The sequence below is a fragment of the Podarcis cretensis genome (assembly GCF_951804945.1).
Source record: "Podarcis cretensis genome assembly, chromosome: 10".
Lineage (NCBI taxonomy): Eukaryota > Metazoa > Chordata > Lepidosauria > Squamata > Lacertidae > Podarcis > Podarcis cretensis.
Genome location: NC_137179.1, coordinates 57,574,239 through 57,591,469, shown reverse-complemented (window position 1 = coordinate 57,591,469; position 17,231 = coordinate 57,574,239). Strand labels below are relative to the sequence as shown.

At 44.5% G+C, this 17,231-nt stretch overlaps 1 protein-coding gene and 1 long non-coding RNA gene across 2 annotated transcripts in view; one reads left to right on the top strand and one right to left on the bottom strand.

The window, feature by feature from the left end:
- Window positions 1–10,741: 10,741 nt before the first annotated feature.
- LOC307225986 lies at window positions 10,742–14,161 on the top strand. The gene is made up of 2 exons (XR_013843200.1): window positions 10,742–12,783; window positions 13,128–14,161. It is a non-coding gene; the product is annotated as an uncharacterized lncRNA (long non-coding RNA).
- A 147-nt stretch (window positions 14,162–14,308) lies between these two features.
- The window catches only part of CPED1 (cadherin like and PC-esterase domain containing 1), a gene marked incomplete at its 5' end in the record, with an annotated part of 119,267 nt that continues 116,344 nt past the window's right edge, over window positions 14,309–17,231 (bottom strand). The window contains one exon of the mRNA XM_079994120.1: window positions 14,309–15,293. Within this exon, the coding sequence (XP_079850246.1) occupies window positions 15,066–15,293 (228 nt within the window). The 3' untranslated portion in view covers window positions 14,309–15,065. The remainder of the gene's footprint in view (window positions 15,294–17,231) is intronic.

Genomic DNA, 17,231 nt, shown 5'->3' with positions numbered 1-17,231 from the left:
AGAACGGACCTCCGGAACGAATTAAGTACTTAACCTGAGGTACCACTGTATATAAATTCAATAAATAATAAAAATGCCGCGTAGGCAGGATTTTTGTTGGGAGGGGGCAGAACCTCAGCTATGTATTTTTATTGGTTTAGGGGGCAGCTGCCCCTCCCTGCCCCCCCCCCCCATGGCTGTACCCATGCAGAACAATAAATTGCAACTTTTCCCTTTGTACAGTGGCCTAGTTTCCCATGCTCACCTATCCTCCATCCGTGCATTATCAGAGTTTGAGGGTATGTTCCAGCCAGGTCAAAACACTAAAGGCAGGGGCAAAGTAAGGCTGGTGAGGGGCGTGGCTTGGGAAGGGGGTGTGGTCTAGGGAGGAGCCAAGGGCAGGATTTTAGGCTTGGGGACCACGATTAGCTCCCATGCCTAAAATTCCTTACCTATCCCTGCAATAGATCTGAATAAATCTAATTCTTATAAAAGCTTTAGAAAGAGAAATCAGAATAGTTTCCAATCCCGATAGTTCTGGAGGTTTAAAAAAGTTACTTTCTAAAGAATGAAAGCGTCCCAGTGCATAGGATTGCAGCCTCGCTCGTTTTTCAGCAAGTAGCGTGAGCCAAATTATTAAATTGCTGTATCACCTGAAATGGAAATTGTGTTAAATTCTGGAACCGTTTCTCCAGGACAGATTTTGACACATTTAGGAGGGATGTTGTATCGTTTTGAATCTGCTGTTTATGACTCTGCATCTCCCTCGTGCACCGGAGCCAGGTTCCGATGAAGTACCCTGTTGTGGGGGCACCTAATTGCGCCCCCTAAAAAAAAAACCCACAAAAAACACCCAGGGGCACAGCCTCCCAGCCCCCCCCCCATCTATGGACCTGTGATTGATTGATTTTATTTCTGAAAACAGAGATGGAGGCTGTTTTGACCAGGCCCCTAGCTGTACAGAATGGGGATTTTTACACAGGAATATACGAGAACACTGTCTTAGACCATTGGTCAATCCAAGGCTCTCTTTTTTTAGCCAGAACTCACCGGAACTCAGTTCTGGCACCTCTCAGGTGGGTGCCATTGCCATTCTAAGAGAACAAGGGAGGCGTTCATGGTGAGTTCCGGCAACTTCTTTTCTAGAAAAATAGCACTGGTCCATCTAGCCATCTATATACAGTGGTACCTTGTTTCTCAAACGCCTTGGTACTCAAACGCCAAAAACCCGGAAGTAAGTGTCTGGTTTTCAAACGTTTTTCGGAAGCCGAACATCCAATGCTGCTGTCGGATATTGTTTCTGGGGTGCCTACACCAATCAAAAGCTGCGCCTTGGTTTTCAAATATTTTGGAAGTCAAACAGACTTCCAGAAACGGATTAAGTTTGACGCTTTTGTTTTTGCTATTTATTTTGCGTTTTTGTTTTTGAGGCTTTTCCGGTTAATTTGTTTTTGTGACTATGTGGAACCCAGTTCAGCTACTGATTGATTGATGGTGTGGCTGCGGAAATGGATAATGTTAAATTGCTGTTTTAGGGGTTGTTTTTAAAAGTCTGGAACAGATTAATCCGTTTTGCATTACTTTCTATGGGAAAGTGCACCTTGGTTTTGGAACGCTTTGGTTTTGGAACGGACTTCCGGAACGGATTAAGTTTGAGAACCAAGGTACCACTGTACTGTCAAGGGCATTTTGGGGTTTCAAACAGGGGGCGTTCCCAGCCCTACCTAGAGATTCCCTACCTAGGAATTGAACATGGGATATTCTGCATTCAAAGCAGATTCTCTGCGGCTTAGCTATGGCCCTTTTCATCAGTTACTGCCCTCAAGTCCAAATAACAGAAGCAAGATGAATGACTGAGGTGGACAACAAATGCACCTGACTTCTCAGAACTTTTCTGAAGGAGTGGGTGGGCATCCATCACATTAGAACAGCAAGACTACGCTTATTAAAATATGAGTTACGCATGTGCTTTGACTTGTAGAACAAAATAAATAAATATTAAGTGGCCATGGGTTTGTCGGGGGGGGGGGGGGAGCCTGACATCCACTCACTTAGAGGAGAAGTTTTGATTCGACCTTCTGTTTTCTACCAGCCCTAGTACGATTCTATGAACTGAAAAACAACATTTCTGCCATTATCTTGATCTATATCCGAAACGACTTACTTCATCAAAGGCTATCTGACTTGCCTGAAGTCAAGGAAGTGCAGAAATCTTCTTTCAGATATTTTTTACTTGGCAAAGGATGTGAAGGAGGGTGAATGCTCCATAAATGAGATAATTTTACTTCGGGAAATATTTCTGTTGGAGGGTAGGGGAATACATCCCAGTTCTACAGCTGTTGCATTCCACAAACGAGGGCAGCCCTATTTAATTGGGTGCGGCGTTTGTGAGGTTTATTGTAGAAGGAAAACATGGGGATATTGTTTGGGAATAGAACATACAGACACACCCACACCCACCAGTAAGTTGCTGTGTTTGTGTATCACACAGAATGATAATGGAAGACGACTGCCTTTATGGATCAGATAAAGGATGATGGATTCCAGCCTTTGGTACATTCTCCTCCCACCTTCCCTTAGCTTTCCTCTTGACCTTGCATCAGTCTCTCTCTCTTTTTTAATAGACATTTTATTGGGGGGGGGGGACTCAAATATGAAGCAGTAAAGTGATCGGTGGTTCAAATCCCCATGACGGGGTGAGCTCCCGTTGCTCGGTCCCTGCTCCTGCCAACCTAGCAGTTCGAAAGCACACCAGTGCAAGTAGATAAATAGGTACTGCTCCAGCGGGAAGGTAAACGGTGTTTCTGTGCGCTGTTCTGGTTCGCCAGAAGCGGCTTAGTCATGCTGGCCACATGACCCGGAAGCTCTACGCTGTCTCCCTCGGCCAATAAAGAGAGATGAGCGCCGCAACCCCAGAGTCAGTCACGACTGGACCTAATGGTCAGGGGTCCCTTTACCTTTTAAAGTGATACAAATAGAAAAAAGAACAAAACACACAACTGTGTAAAGGGGAAAATATATATGAATATATACAAAAAAATACCATAACCCATACATTCTTTCATAAATTGGATATTATTGTCCTAATACTAATGTAAATATTAATAACCTACTACATTTTGTATATATTTGTTCCAAATATTGTCACATTTATCCAAGCAGAGTCTACGTCTGTAAGCAGTCCGTTTGTAGGTTGCAAGTGTTATCATATTATCAATCCGCTGATTAAAGGAGAGCATGTCTTTATTCTTCCAGTTCATCAAAATCAGCCTCTTGGCTACCATTAGAGCGTGTAAAATCCATTTTTTGTTGTCCAGTTGTTAACTTTCATATAGTAGGTATACAGTTCATCAGTCTTATGGGGGGGCAGGCAATGGAGGTAGCTCATGTGTTAAGTGCAGGGATTAAGGGTGGAAGATGGAAAGGGGCAGGAATAGGAAACCATCAAGTGCTAGCTAGAAGCTTCGCTTCGGTCTAATTTTGTCATCCTACTTAGGAAGCTTACTTAGGAAGCTACTTAGGAAGGGACACGGGTGGTGCTGTGGGTTAAACCACAGAGCCTAGGACTTTCCGATCAGAAGGTCAGCGATTCGAATCCCTGTGACGGGATGAGCTCCCGTTGCTCGGTCCCTGCTCCTGCCAACCTAGCAGTTCGGAAGCACGTCAAAGTGCAAGTAGATAAATAGGTACCGCTCCAGCGGGAAGGTAAACGGTGTTTCCGTGCGCTGCTCTGGTTCACCAGAAGTGGCTTAGTCATGCTGGCCACATGACCCGGAAGCTGTACGCCGGCTCCCTCGGCCAGTAAAGCGAGATGAGTGCCCCAACCCCAGAGTCGGTCACGACTGGACCTAATGGTCAGGGGTCCCTTTACCTTTACTTAGGAAGCCACCCCAAGCCCCGCGTTTCTTGGACCAATGGGTGTCTACAGAAATAAATCTAATCATCTCAACCGATCCACAGCAGAGTTCCACCAGTGGTGCATCTACACTCACTTATTACTTGCCTAAGGACTCATTTCAGGGATGAAACCAACTGGCTTTCTGTTTGCTGAAACTGCATCCATCTCAGCTGTGCCTCACTGAAGAAAAAGACTCTCAAGCCCATATCCGTTCCATTCAGGAATTTTACAAATTTGAAAACTTTGAGGGGTGAATTGGGGGTGTATGGTGCCCTTCGTCAGGAGACAGCTTGTCTTGTACAATCGTACCTTGGAAGTTAAACAGAATCCATTCCGGAAGTGTGGCCGACTTCCAAAATGTTCGGAAACCAAAGCATAGCTTTCGATTGGCTGCAGGAACCTCCTGCAGCTAATTGGAAGCCCCTTCGGACATTCAGCTTCCAAAAATAGTTCGCAAACTGGAACAGTCACTTCTGGGTTTGAGGTGTTCGGGAGCCAAAACGTTCGAGAACTAAGCTGTTCAAAAACCAAGGTATGGCTGTATTTGGGTGAGTCTCAGCATGCAGGCGTAAGAAGATAATAGCTGTGTGCACCTCCATAGACTTATAGCTCACGAAAAGCGATTCAGGCTTTATGTACATTGGTTGATTGGTTTGGGGATATATTTGTATCCTGCCCTTCAAAATCCTGAGGCAGTTTATAGCACAGTCTGAAACGTAAAGATAATAATAACTGAATGATGGAAACACAATACAGTGAAATAGAACAAAGCATCTGAGTAGAATGCTCCCTCAAACTACTAAGACTTCATAAAATGTAAAATGCTTGCAGGTTCCATAATTCTTGATTAATTTTCTTTGTTCAGGAGGATGCTAAGACTAAATTGCAGGACAGCAACTGACTGTAACTTAGGGCTCATTCGCACTTTTGTTTGTCCTGTGATTTCTGAGAGGTTCTTCTTTTGCCCTGCTGTTTGCCTCAGAAAATACCTGCTGTTTCCTGCTGAACTGGAACAATCTGCAGATTGGGGTTTGTTCTGATTCAGCAGTTGGCAGTGGGTTTTCCCAGGAAAAGTTGCAGGACAGTAGAAAAACTTCTCAGACCCAGAAATCATAGAACTGTAGAGTTGGAAAGGACCACAAGGATCATCTAGCCCAACTCCTTGCAATGCAGGAATATTCTGCCCAATGTGGGGCTCAAACCCACAACTCTGAGATTACGAGTCTCACACTCTACCAACTGAGCTGTCATAGCACAAACTGAAGTGTGGATGAGCCCTTACTAATAGTGAATGGAAACACAGATGGATGAATACACCGAAACACAACACATCATTTACGGAAGTGTCAAGGTTAAAGCTAGGTGGGAAAACGGGATTTATTTAAGTTGCTTCATATTTAACACCGCTCTTGACATTCTTCAGTGGCAACAGGTTAAAACCTCCCTGCAGCTGCCTTGGGGAGTTAACTGAAGGAAGTCCTCCAATTCTGACATAAAATGATCTGCCATGCCAGGCCACTCGTTTTCATTCAAAGAAAATAAAAAAGCCACCCTATCATTTTTAAAGCCTGGCTTCTGTAGTAAATTAACTTCTCGCTGTAGCACAAGCCTTCCAAATAGCTCCCACAGGCATATTCCAAAGGCTCAAATGATTACATATAACTTGCATGTCAAACTTTCAGTGGATGAATGCATTATTATTATTTTTTGTAATGTTAATGGAAGCTTTGGAGTCAGGAGTTTAATTTTTCATCTGTCGTCTTGGGTGCTATGGAAGTGCTTGTCAAGTCTTGGTGCTTCAAAGAGTACTTCTCAGGCCTGTCCCTCGGGACCAGTTCTACATCGGCTGCCACGTAGAGACCTCGTTCGCTTGTTCCTCTTGGCAACGGTGACCCTGTGGTAAGCTTCTTGTGTGCAGATTCTTGCCATCGGCTCTGGTGGATTCTTCTGCCCACAGCACCACAAACACCCTGAAGGAAATATAGGCTGTGCCTAAGTGAGCCGCCGCATATGATGTCCTCCTCACTTGGTAACAACAACCACATGGAGAAATTGCTGTAAGGCTGCGTTCGTGAGGAGATGGTTTGCAACACTCACAGCCACCATCTCTTCATACAATAATCAGGAGTGAAATATGAGATACTTTGCCCTCAGCTGAATAGCACAGTGTCTTCTTCCACTCAGTCCTCCGCTTTGGCTAGCAATCGAGGTAACTTATCTCAGAGAATTAAGTATTTTTCTTCTTCTTAGCCGAGTACAGTTTGGGCTCTTCAGCTGTCGTGTGCATGGCCAGCAAGTTGACCGTATTTACTTCAGATGTCTCCTGCCCACTGCAGCTGTTCTGGTTTCCAGAAGTCTTCACAGCTTTGACCACATATGGACCGTAAGGTCTCCACAGATATTCCAGATGCTTGCGAATAATGGCTTGAAACAGAGGGAGTGGTATCACATTGAGCAGCTAATTCTTCCTCTACACTATGACAATTTCCCATTTGAGGATTCAGACTGTGAAGGTTCGCAACCATGACCTTATACCTTGGGTAGCAGTGTTAAAGATATGGAAGCTAGGAGCTAGAAGGCACATTAAACCAAAGTTACAGGCTCAACAACAGACTTTTCAGGTGCGCTTTTTTTTAATAACAAGCGTACAAAGCTGAAAATGAATGAACTGCAGCTAAAATACCATGTTCATTTTTCACATGGTCTAGTCTTTCCCCTGCCCACCCCCCTAATATTCTTCAGAGGGTCTCTTTTTCAGTCTTCAGAGAGTAGTGGGGGAGGCAGAAAAAGGTCCTCCTTTCCTTCCACTCTGCAGTCTTAATCTGAAATCTTAGGCGCAGCGCTGTGCCCAGAGCTCAGAAACTGCTCGCGCTAATGAAATGCCCTGTCGCAAAATGCGCCTAGAACAATGGGAGTTTCGAACACTGTTGGGAAGTCCAAGATATATTTTCTGACTAACCTTTTATCAGTGCTACGGCGTATGTCATACAGGTATTGGTTCTGCTTAGGGTTGTACTGGACAGTACGTCTCCAACAAAGCACAACTAAAAGGGAGGCTTATAAACAAAAATAGTTTCTAAAGAAAGATGTCAGTTGTGAACCTGGCTGGAAGCTCTAGATCAGTGTTTCTCAAACTTGGGTCTCCAGCTATTTTCAGACTAAAGTTCCCATCATCCTTGTCCCCTGGTCTTGCTAGCTAGGGATGATGGGAGTTGTAGTCCAAAACGGCTGGAGACCCAAGTTTGAGAAACACTGCTCTAGATACTAAGCCAAGAAATACATAGCCTATCTATGGTAATTTAGTAGCAATGGAATCACACCCTCCTAAGACCTGGAGACATTTCTTATTACTTCAGATATTTCTGGCATTCAATATAGGACTTGAGTCCTGACGCAAACTAAGGAACAATGGAAGATGAAATTCGTAATGTGGAAGCTACAAAATCAAACCACATAACCGGAACTCAAACGTCAGCAATAGCACCCCACAGAATTTGTTGAGGTCTACCTATATTCATGACGGCATCGATCACTTGATCAGCTGTGCAGTTTTTCACTGATGCTTTTCCTTTGGCAAACGTTAGCAAATTTGCTTCATTTTGGCTGATATTCCGATGTCTTGGAAATAATAATAACAATTAGACATAAAATTGGCAAAGCTGTGTCTTTTGCCACTGTTATTTTACACTGGAAGTGCTCAATACAGGCCTGGATGATTGCAAGGGTAATTCAGTAGTGACCTCCACGGTTGTCATCTAATTAACTTCAAAATGAAGAGCTTTGATTCATCTTAAGTATTAAACGTCTGCAGTGCGGGCCAGTGAAATCCAATGCATTTCTACTTAAAACTAAGTCTCATTGTTAACTAGAACTTCATCCTATGAATGTGTATACAGGATTGCAGTCTGCAGGCGCTTCTTTTAAAGTATTGGCTCTGTTGTTGTTATTTTCCTTTTTATCATCCATGAAAATTGCTGCCCCAAATAATTTGTCAGTCCAGTCTTGTAATGTCTGGAATAGAAAGGTATTAGAGACAAGAGGTCACTCTGCTTATCGTTGTCTGGAGCTGAAGCTTGTATTAAGGAAGGAGTACGTGCATTTAAAGGATGTGGGTGGCACTGTGGTCTAAATCACTGGGCCTCTTGAGCTTGCCAATTGGAAAGTCGGCGGTTCGAATCCCCGCAATGGGGTCAGCTCCCTTTGCTCGGTCCCAGCTCCTGCTAACCTAGCAGTTTGAAAGCACGTCAAAGTGCAAGTAGATAAATAGGTACCACTCCGGCAGGAAGGTAAATAGTGTTTCCATGCGCTGCTCTGGTTTCGCCAGAAGCAGCTTAGTCATGCTGGCCACATGACCCGGGAAAAGTGAGATGAGCACCGCAACCCCAGAGTCATTCACGACTGGACTTAACTGTTAGGGATCCTTTACCTTTACCTTAGGGACATTTAAGGGAAATCATAAAATAAAAAGACACACTAATAAATTACTAAAAAAAGTTTCCGATTGATGGTCTGTTAAAATATTTGTGCTTTATTTATTCAACAACAACCATAAGTATACAGTTTTCAGATTGGACATACAGGTCTCCACATATTCTGCAATGACAGTAATGTACGCTGTATGCAATTGCAGATCTTAATAGCAGCAAGCAGTGCCATAAATCTCTTTTCCTGTGTTCTTAAAAAAAAAAAGGTGTCCCATTGAAAATACTGAATATGTGAGTTCATAAAGAAACTATAATGTATGGTATAACAGTTGACAAGCCCATGGATATACAAACAAGTCACTGTAGGAGACATTCATGAAATTAATTTTTGCCTTGCTTCTTGGGACTTGGCTAAGGTTTACCCCACCGGATTCAATGGTTTCATTTCACTTGGAACAGCATTCTCTTGCTCTCAATTAAGCACTAAGTTTGGAGTTAAGTAGGAGCATGTTTCAAGGGTAATTTTTCCTTCATCCCCATTTGGGTAATGTTACTGATTGCACACCTCTGGTAAATGGTGCAGAACAGCGAACGTTGGCTAAACTCCATCTAATACAAATCTCAGGTCTCTGTCTTCCCTGAGGATCCCAATTTGCAGGAGGGAGCAAGTTCCCTAGCATGTTACGATGTGGCTGCGAGGCGTCTCTCATGCTGCCAACCTGCCACATGGGGATTCGAATCAATCTGCCTTGGCTGACCAATCAAAAGCCCTGATTGACCTCCTGAAATAATAATAATAACTTACTATTTATACCCTGCCCATCTCACTGGATTTCCCCAGCCACTCTGAGCGGCTCCCAACAGAATATTTAAAGCACGATAAAGCATCAAACATTAAAAACTTCCCAGTACAGGGATGTCTTCAGATGTCTTCTAAAAGTCAGATAGTTGTTTATTCCCTTGACATCTGATGGGAGGGCATTCCATATGGCAGGTGCCACTACCGAGAAGGCCCTCTGCCTGGTTCCCTATAACTTGGCTTCTCACAGTGAGGGAACCGCCAGAAGGCCCTCAGAGCTGAACCTCTGTGTCCAGATGGGGGTGGAGACACTCCTTCAGGTATACTGGGCCAAGGCCTTTTAGGGCTTTCAAGGTCAGCACCAACACTTTGAATTGTGCTCAGAAATGTACTGGGAGCCAATGTAGGTCTTTTAGGACCAGAGATGCGGCCAGCAGAGTTGGCCAGAGAAAAGACTTCTTTCCTCTGGTCCCCTCCTGGACTATGCATACAGCCCTGGCTATGGGTCTCCAATAGTTTGGTCAACAACTTCTCTGCCATCCCTCATTTTCTTGCTCTCCAGATTTTGCCACTTGGTGGGTTTCCATAAAGTCCATGGCTCTGGACAATGGTCAGCCCATGGTTAACAGGGCTGGGAAGAAATTTTAGTCACTAGCACAATTGGACCTGTGATTTTACCTTCCTCATTGCAATGCAGGGGTTGGGACTATTAACATTTATTGTCTCAGCTTGGTAGCCGTGGGAGAGGCATTGGGCAGCATCTATAGCTGGGTTAACCAGGTAATGGGTGCCCCACTTTCCTCAGAGGGAATCCCCTTAATGGATCTTGTGGTGGCACCTATGCCTGCAGCCCTAGCTCAGGGAGGTGCATTAGGTTGCTGAACCCCCAGGTTGCTAGAGGGGTGTAAGTGGGCAAGACATTCCAGCTAATTCCTCATATGTGAACATTGGCTAGCAGTCAGACCCATTGATAGCAGGATCACCACCCCACCCCACCCCATGCCATGCCAAAGCTGTGCACTGTGTTGTGGCCAAGATAATTATTTCCCTATCAGTCTGGAAGCACAGTTTATCCACCTAGGCTCCTAAACCTGTCTCTGTGTCACAACCAGGTCAGAAGTCGGACAAATGGATTGAGAGCAGATATTTCATCTGTGAATGCCTTAAGTTGTTTGGAAGATTAGACACAGGCCTGAGACTGACAAAGCCCTTTCTAATCAGCAATGATTTTTCGAGGAGTGGAAGGGATCACCTTTCCTTGAAAGCTTGCAGGACCCTATTCCCATCTAAAGTGGCAAGATTGTACCAAGCAAAAAGTATGCAAAATTCATATCAGCTACCATTAACCAAGGGATGCAGGTGGCACTGTGGGTTAAAGCCTCAGCGCCTAGGGCTTGCCGATCGAAAGGTCGGCGGTTCGAATCCCTGCGGCGGGGTGCGCTCCCGCTGCTCGGTCCCAGCGCCTGCCAACCTAGCAGTTCGAAAGCACCTCCGGGTGCAAGTAGATAAATAGGGACCGCTTACCAGCGGGAAGATAAACGGCGTTTCCGTGTGCGGCTCTGGCTCGCCAGAGCAGCGATGTCACGTTGGCCACGTGACCCGGAAGTGTCTCCGGACAGCGCTGGCCCCTGGCCTCTTAAGTGAGATGGGCGCACAACCCCAGAGTCTGTCAAGACTGGCCCGTACGGGCAGGGGTACCTTTACCTTTACCTTTACCATTAACCAAGCAGAAGGTGCATATCCACAGAGGCAAAGCTCGTGTCTTAAATTTCTGTTTCCACTGACTATGGAAAAAAGTGTTCCTGAACTCATTGAAATAACTGCGAGCTGTTTTGGTGAAATGACTGCTTCACCCACGTGCAAATTGACTCTTTGGTCACACCAAATTGTGCTAATTCACTGTGGAATAATTTGGAAAAGTTGTTTACCCAAGAAGAAGTGTTAGAAGTTAGTTAGGGTTGCCATATTTCAAAAAGTGAAAATCCAGACACAACCCCTCCCCCCAATCTAAAATAATAATGAAGCTTTAAAGGTATTTTGAAGGGAATTCATCAAAATCTACACTTCCGACAAGGGTATGGATTTTCTCAGACATTTCAGCAATTTCTACCCGGACCCTTGTTTCTGATGGCCAAATGCCATATATGTCTGGGAAATTTTGGAAATATGGCAACCCTGTGTTATTGAACAGTTTCAGGGAACTAGTGACTAAAGGCACAACTTCATAACTTCATTGTGACCTATTGCCAATGAAATACTTCTGCATCATTTGAGTTCATTGGTTATGCTGGCTGGGACTGAGGGAAGCTGTGGTCCAAAATATGAGGAAGGTTATGCTAGAGAAAATTTTGAAATTTAAAAACTGAGTACCGCAATGTATTCTATAATTGGTCATGATGAAGACAGCACACAATAAAGGGATACTTTCTCCTGATCTCTTCACATACCAGGATGTGCATCAAACAAACAAACATTATCTCATGGAAATCTTGTACCACATAATACACTGATCAGACTCCTTTTCTACACATTTACTTTTATCACTGATGAGCAACTACTTATGAAAATATCTGGTCCACACTAATTATTACATTAAATGCCAGTGGGCTTTCATGCTATAGTGATAACTTCATATAAAAATATACGTATAAAAATATAGCCTGGGTCACTTTCTGGGTCACAGCATCTGAGGAAAATTAAACACAATGTACTACAGCATAGGAAAACCATACAATGGTGATTATGCAGAAACTGCATTGCACATTTGCCAGCATGAACTATAACACGACCAAAATTCATCCTTAATAAAAAAGGAACCCGAGTCCCACTTTAATATTACTATGAATATAAACATCTTTGTATAAGCAACCCTCTCTAAGTTTTTGCTTCCATTGCAAGAAAACCCAGTCACAAGAAACCACATAATGTAGAAAAGAAAAATATATATATAAAGAACACAATCAGAATTAATATTCAGAAATCTAAAGATAAAAGGTAGTGATTTTTAAGACTGTACAATAAAACAGGCCTGCTCCCCCCTCCCCCAAACATACCTTTGGCCCTACTGCAGCATCTTTCATGCTGGAGTCAATGTATGAATTATTTCTGCGACAAATATGTATTTATTTCTTTAAGCCTACAATGAGAGGGAAATGGTGAGCTTGCAAACTGAATGCAAATAAGGGCAGGGCTTATTATATGTGCAAATTCTGAGGTCATCCACTGGGAAATGTGGAAATTGTCGCTTCATTTTATAGGTGTGATGGTTGGTGGCACACACTTGGCTGGATGAGGGGAGGCTGCCACTTGGGGTTTTCCAGAACTCTATGAGAAATTGCACATGCAATCTATGGACCTTCTGACTCATAGCAGGGTTCCAAATATCAGTTCAACAAGCTCTGCCTGTAATTTTTGGGTGCTGGAAGCATCCGCCATGCTGCTTCTGACCTTTGGGAGAGACTTCCAACATAGCACAGGAATTCACAGTCATAAGCAAAACAGAGAGTTGATGTATTGTGATGGCTCAGACTGTGAGCCAGAAAGTCCTCTGTCCAAACTTGGTATCAGGCACTAACTCGCTAGGTGGCTTTGGTAAAGCTTTGCTGCAAGGTGTGACCGGAAAGTTCGGTGAATGGTCACAGAAATCGGACAGCGAGAAATATTTGAACATACATACCTTAAAGGTAAAAGGTAAAGGTACCCCTGCCCATACGGGCCAGTCTTGACAGACTCTGGGGTTGTGCGCCCATCTCACTCAAGAGGCCAGGGGCCAGCGCTGTCCGGAGACAGCGTGACATCGCTGCTCTGGCGAGCCAGAGCCGCACACGGAAACGCCGTTTACCTTCCCGCTGGTAAGCGGTCCCTATTTATCTACTTGCACCCGGAGGTGCTTTCGAACTGCTAGGTTGGCAGGCGCTGGGACCGAGCAGCAGGAGTGCACCCCGCCGCAGGGATTCGAACTGCCGACCTTTCGATCGGCAAGTCCTAGGCGCTGAGGCTTTAACCCACAGCGCCACCTGCGTCCCAGGCCTTCAAAGTAGGCCCTCTCTGATACAATGCACCATTGACAATGTTTGTAGAACTGTTGGAAACTTCTGGAGAAGTCCTCTTTTCGTACTGCTTTCAGATCCCTCGTCACAGCAGCTTGGAGGTGTGAAATGTTGGAAAATCTGTGCCCTTTCAGTGCAGATTTCAGTTTTGGAAAAAGAAATAAATCTGGTGGGGCCAGATTGGGAGAATATGGAGGGTGGGACAACTCAGTAACCTCAGTAACGATTTCACTCGGAATATGCAATTCTTCTGCCATCATTCGGACGGACAAGCACCAATCCCGCATCAATAACTCACAAACTCTGTTGACATTTGCCGCTGTTCTGCTTGTCAACGGTCTGACAGATGGAGGGTCATCTTCAATGGTTTGCTGGTTTCCACTTGGCAAATTGGCACTGGCCATTTGGTTTTTTGCCTACCTCGTAGCAAATCGTCACAACTCCTTGGTTTTGGCAGTTAGGCATTGGCAGGGGTATTGTTATGTAGATGTGTTGGGGGGGAGGAGTGCCATCACCTCCCCCAAATATGGAAGGGTAGTCTGGTAAAGGATTCCGGGGGGGGGGGGTTGCCTCGTCCGAAGCCTATGGAGGCCAGGGCCTAAAGCGCGCCCCTGATTGGTGACCCTGGGGGAGTACCTAGTTGATGTGCATCAGCAGGGCTCCCCCTGCTGGTGTTAACCCTTTCCGGTGTTCAAGCAAACAGGCTGAAGCCGGATAGTCTGATAGGACCAATGCCTAAGCCAATACCACTCTTACCTGTAACCAATAAAGTTGTGGCCAATTTTAGCCCATTAACCTTAAATAACTGTGTCCTGTGTCTTTACTGGGGGGAGGCGGGAACTTGCCACGCAACTTCATCTCTGTACACAATTGTGAGCATTTCGTGGGTTTCTGATGCCAATTGTATGCTAGAATATTTCTCACTGTCCGATTTCTGTGACCATTCACCATTCTGGTCACACCTTGTATTAGCTATTGTGCAATCCAAAACGTGCCAAGTCTCTGCTCCCTTTTTTAAAAAAAATTGTTGTAAAGCTCCAATAAAACGAGTGGCTTCTCCATGGCTGCACACTTGTGGGTGTTTGGAGAAGTTCTCGTCTCACATCCAAGAATAGTTCATAAATTAAGGAGGACCAAGAGGTACAAAACAACATATTTAGGGCCAAACTAGACGTGATGTGATTGGAGCACCCAAGGTCATTTTCTTGTTCAAAAAACAGCTGTGGGACATGTGTGCGATTTTAATTAGTGCTGCAATAGGGAGGTTAAGTTAACTTGCAGCTCAGATCTAAAGCAACCTGCCTACAGGGTAATTTGGACAAGAAAATGATTTCACAATCTCCAGTCATGGCACTCCCATGTCGTGTCTGCGTTGGCCCTTAGGACTACAGGACCTGTTTGCCATCATTACCTAAGTGCAAATGCTAGAAATTGACATCTGGTTCTATAGATGAAGATGTGATGCCTGTTCTTAAGTGCATATTCTTGTACTACTATTTTGCTATGCCATAAAACTCTTCAAAATGGAATGAGATTTGTTTCACCGGCAATATAGCATACTAATCCGTACCTTAACTTGAGCAACATATATCACATCCTATATAACATTACATTTACTTAGCTTACAACTGTTTAAACATTTGGCAATATTTCAAGTAACGTCTCCCCCTCCCTTTGCCCTCACTGCCATTTCACGTGCTTCTCTGTCTCCCATTCTGAAACCACAGATACATGTGGACACATCTTGATTTTATAAGGCTTTGCGGAAAGTGCCACATGTCTTGAGTTATGCTGGTATGTTCAGCCACTCAGAGAAGTGTGTAAAAAAAAAAGAAAAAAGCCAAATCTGGTATGGCCTGTGTATCGCCACATGGGAAAGAGAGGAGGCTGGAACCAGGCACTTCAGCCGAGCAAAGTTACATTCCAAGAACCTTCCTGTCATTTGCACAAATGCGGCTGAGGAGGATTTCTGAATACACTTGGTTTATCGGACCTCGCACATGATAAGGGGACTGAGAATTTGAGGCGTAGGCTTGCAGTTTCATCAGGTTGCTTTGGCTGTTGAAAAATTTGCCCAGAGCATAGGGCCTCGATAACATCATTGCCATGGGAGAGCTTCCTTCAGAAGCTTTAGATTTCACCACCTGAAAAAGAAAGAAAATGTGCTTGTGAAACTTTCATACGGGTGCTTCAGGGTAACAGAATGCAGCACCCATTTAAGCTATGGATGAATTGCGGAGGGATAGCTAGATTCTATTTCTGCTTTATTTTGGATTAGCCTCATAGGCTGATTAACTTCTTTCTGGAGCCTGACTGGTCTTCTCCTGCAAGCCGATCAGTTGTTGCATTTTAGGATCCCACCTGCCTATTGTTCTAGGATCCAAGCTTAGTATATAACAGCATTTCATATCGGCTATAAATAATTCGTCGTAACAAACCCTGACTCCCCTCCAGGGAGCTCTCAGCCACAGAGTCTCCACGCGCCGCCATCTACAAAACGGTTCGTGATAATTTTGAAGCATGGAACGTCATCGCCCGTGTTGTCAAGTAGCATTGCTTGAGCTTCAGGGCTCAGAGACCTGCTGCCGCTATCACTTTTCACTTCTGAGCAACTTGAGCGTTTTGACGTGACTGCAGATTGACCTGCCTCCTCTAATTCTTCAACTGTTTCATTTTGAAATGCTCCATGACTGATAATCTCTGAGTGCACCGTCCTGCTTTTCACAGCAGGGATCATTCTGGTTGAAGTCAAACACCTGAAACCAAACCAGCTGACGCAGCTGCTTCTCCTCTTCCTTTCATTTCAGCGCATCAGCTCCAGACAAAACAATATGTTGATGTGCTTTGAAGTGCTATCCCATTGAGGCTCCTCTAAGAAGCAGAGTGGTTCCATGATATGTTAACTCTGAGGTTTGTATCCAATGGAGACGCTTGCCTCAGCAAAAAAAGGGCTTCCACTAGCACAAATCAGGGTCCAATCTACATTTCCCAGACATAGCTGGTATTCATCCCTCATAAACAGCGTCCTGGCAGAAATTGCTGAAATGTCTGGTAAAACCCAAACGTATGGCAGCCCATGTCGGATGTGTAGATTTTGGCAAATTTCAACAACTTTGCCTGAAGCTCAAACTTTTGTGTCCAGATTTTCAAAGCAACCCTGTGCTTTCTCCCATACTGTTCCAGAGGGCCCCCAAACTCTCAGGAGCAGCTTTGGGGGGTGACAACATGGGGCTTAGCAGGATAGAGGTGATCAGCTGGCAGTGGGTATTCTAACTTGCGCAGATGGAAAGGCATTCCTCAAAAATATCGGAGGATCAGCCTTAAATGTCGAAGGTACTTTCCATGTCTTTTAGATGGGCTAAATGGCAGTTTAAGAGATGGCCAACTTTTGTCTTCTTGAAGGAATGTTCTATTCTCCAGACATGGTTTGAGGGCCAGGAGCACAGTTTGCCACAATAAACTGACCCCCACCCCCAAGAGGTCAAGTTCCATGACCAATTTGGTGCCATCTAGCATAATTAAGGTCTTCATTATGGAGCACGTTATACTGAGTAGAAGTATGAACCAAATCCAATACAGATATGTCACCCTGAAGTGTGTCATATCTGCCCTTGAAAGCATTATTCTTTTCTCCCTGAGTAAAACTGTTGGAACGACACTTTACCTGGCTTAATATTTAGCAGGGCCATAAAAGACCAGATAAAATTACAAGGGGGAACTGCCCACCGGCTATTTCTGATTGCAAGTAAAGTGCTGTAATGTACGCAGAGAGGTTGCTTAATGCACTTTAAATGGTATCTTTGGGGAAATCTCAAATCTCTTTGCGATTAGCACCTGCCGAGGGAAAGAAGTGTGCAAATGCATGCAGATAGAGAGGTCTGCTGTAGGGATCTGCAGATCAAGATACAGATCAGCCCAGTGCTGACAGAATCTCTCAATGCACCTTCTCAGTTCAATGAGCACAAGCTATCCCATGGAGGGCACAAGCACAAACTCTCCATCCCTGGTCCCTCATTCTGCATTTCTATGCGTGCTTACTCATGTGAAAGTCAATGGGGCTTACTAGTAAGTGCATTCAGGGA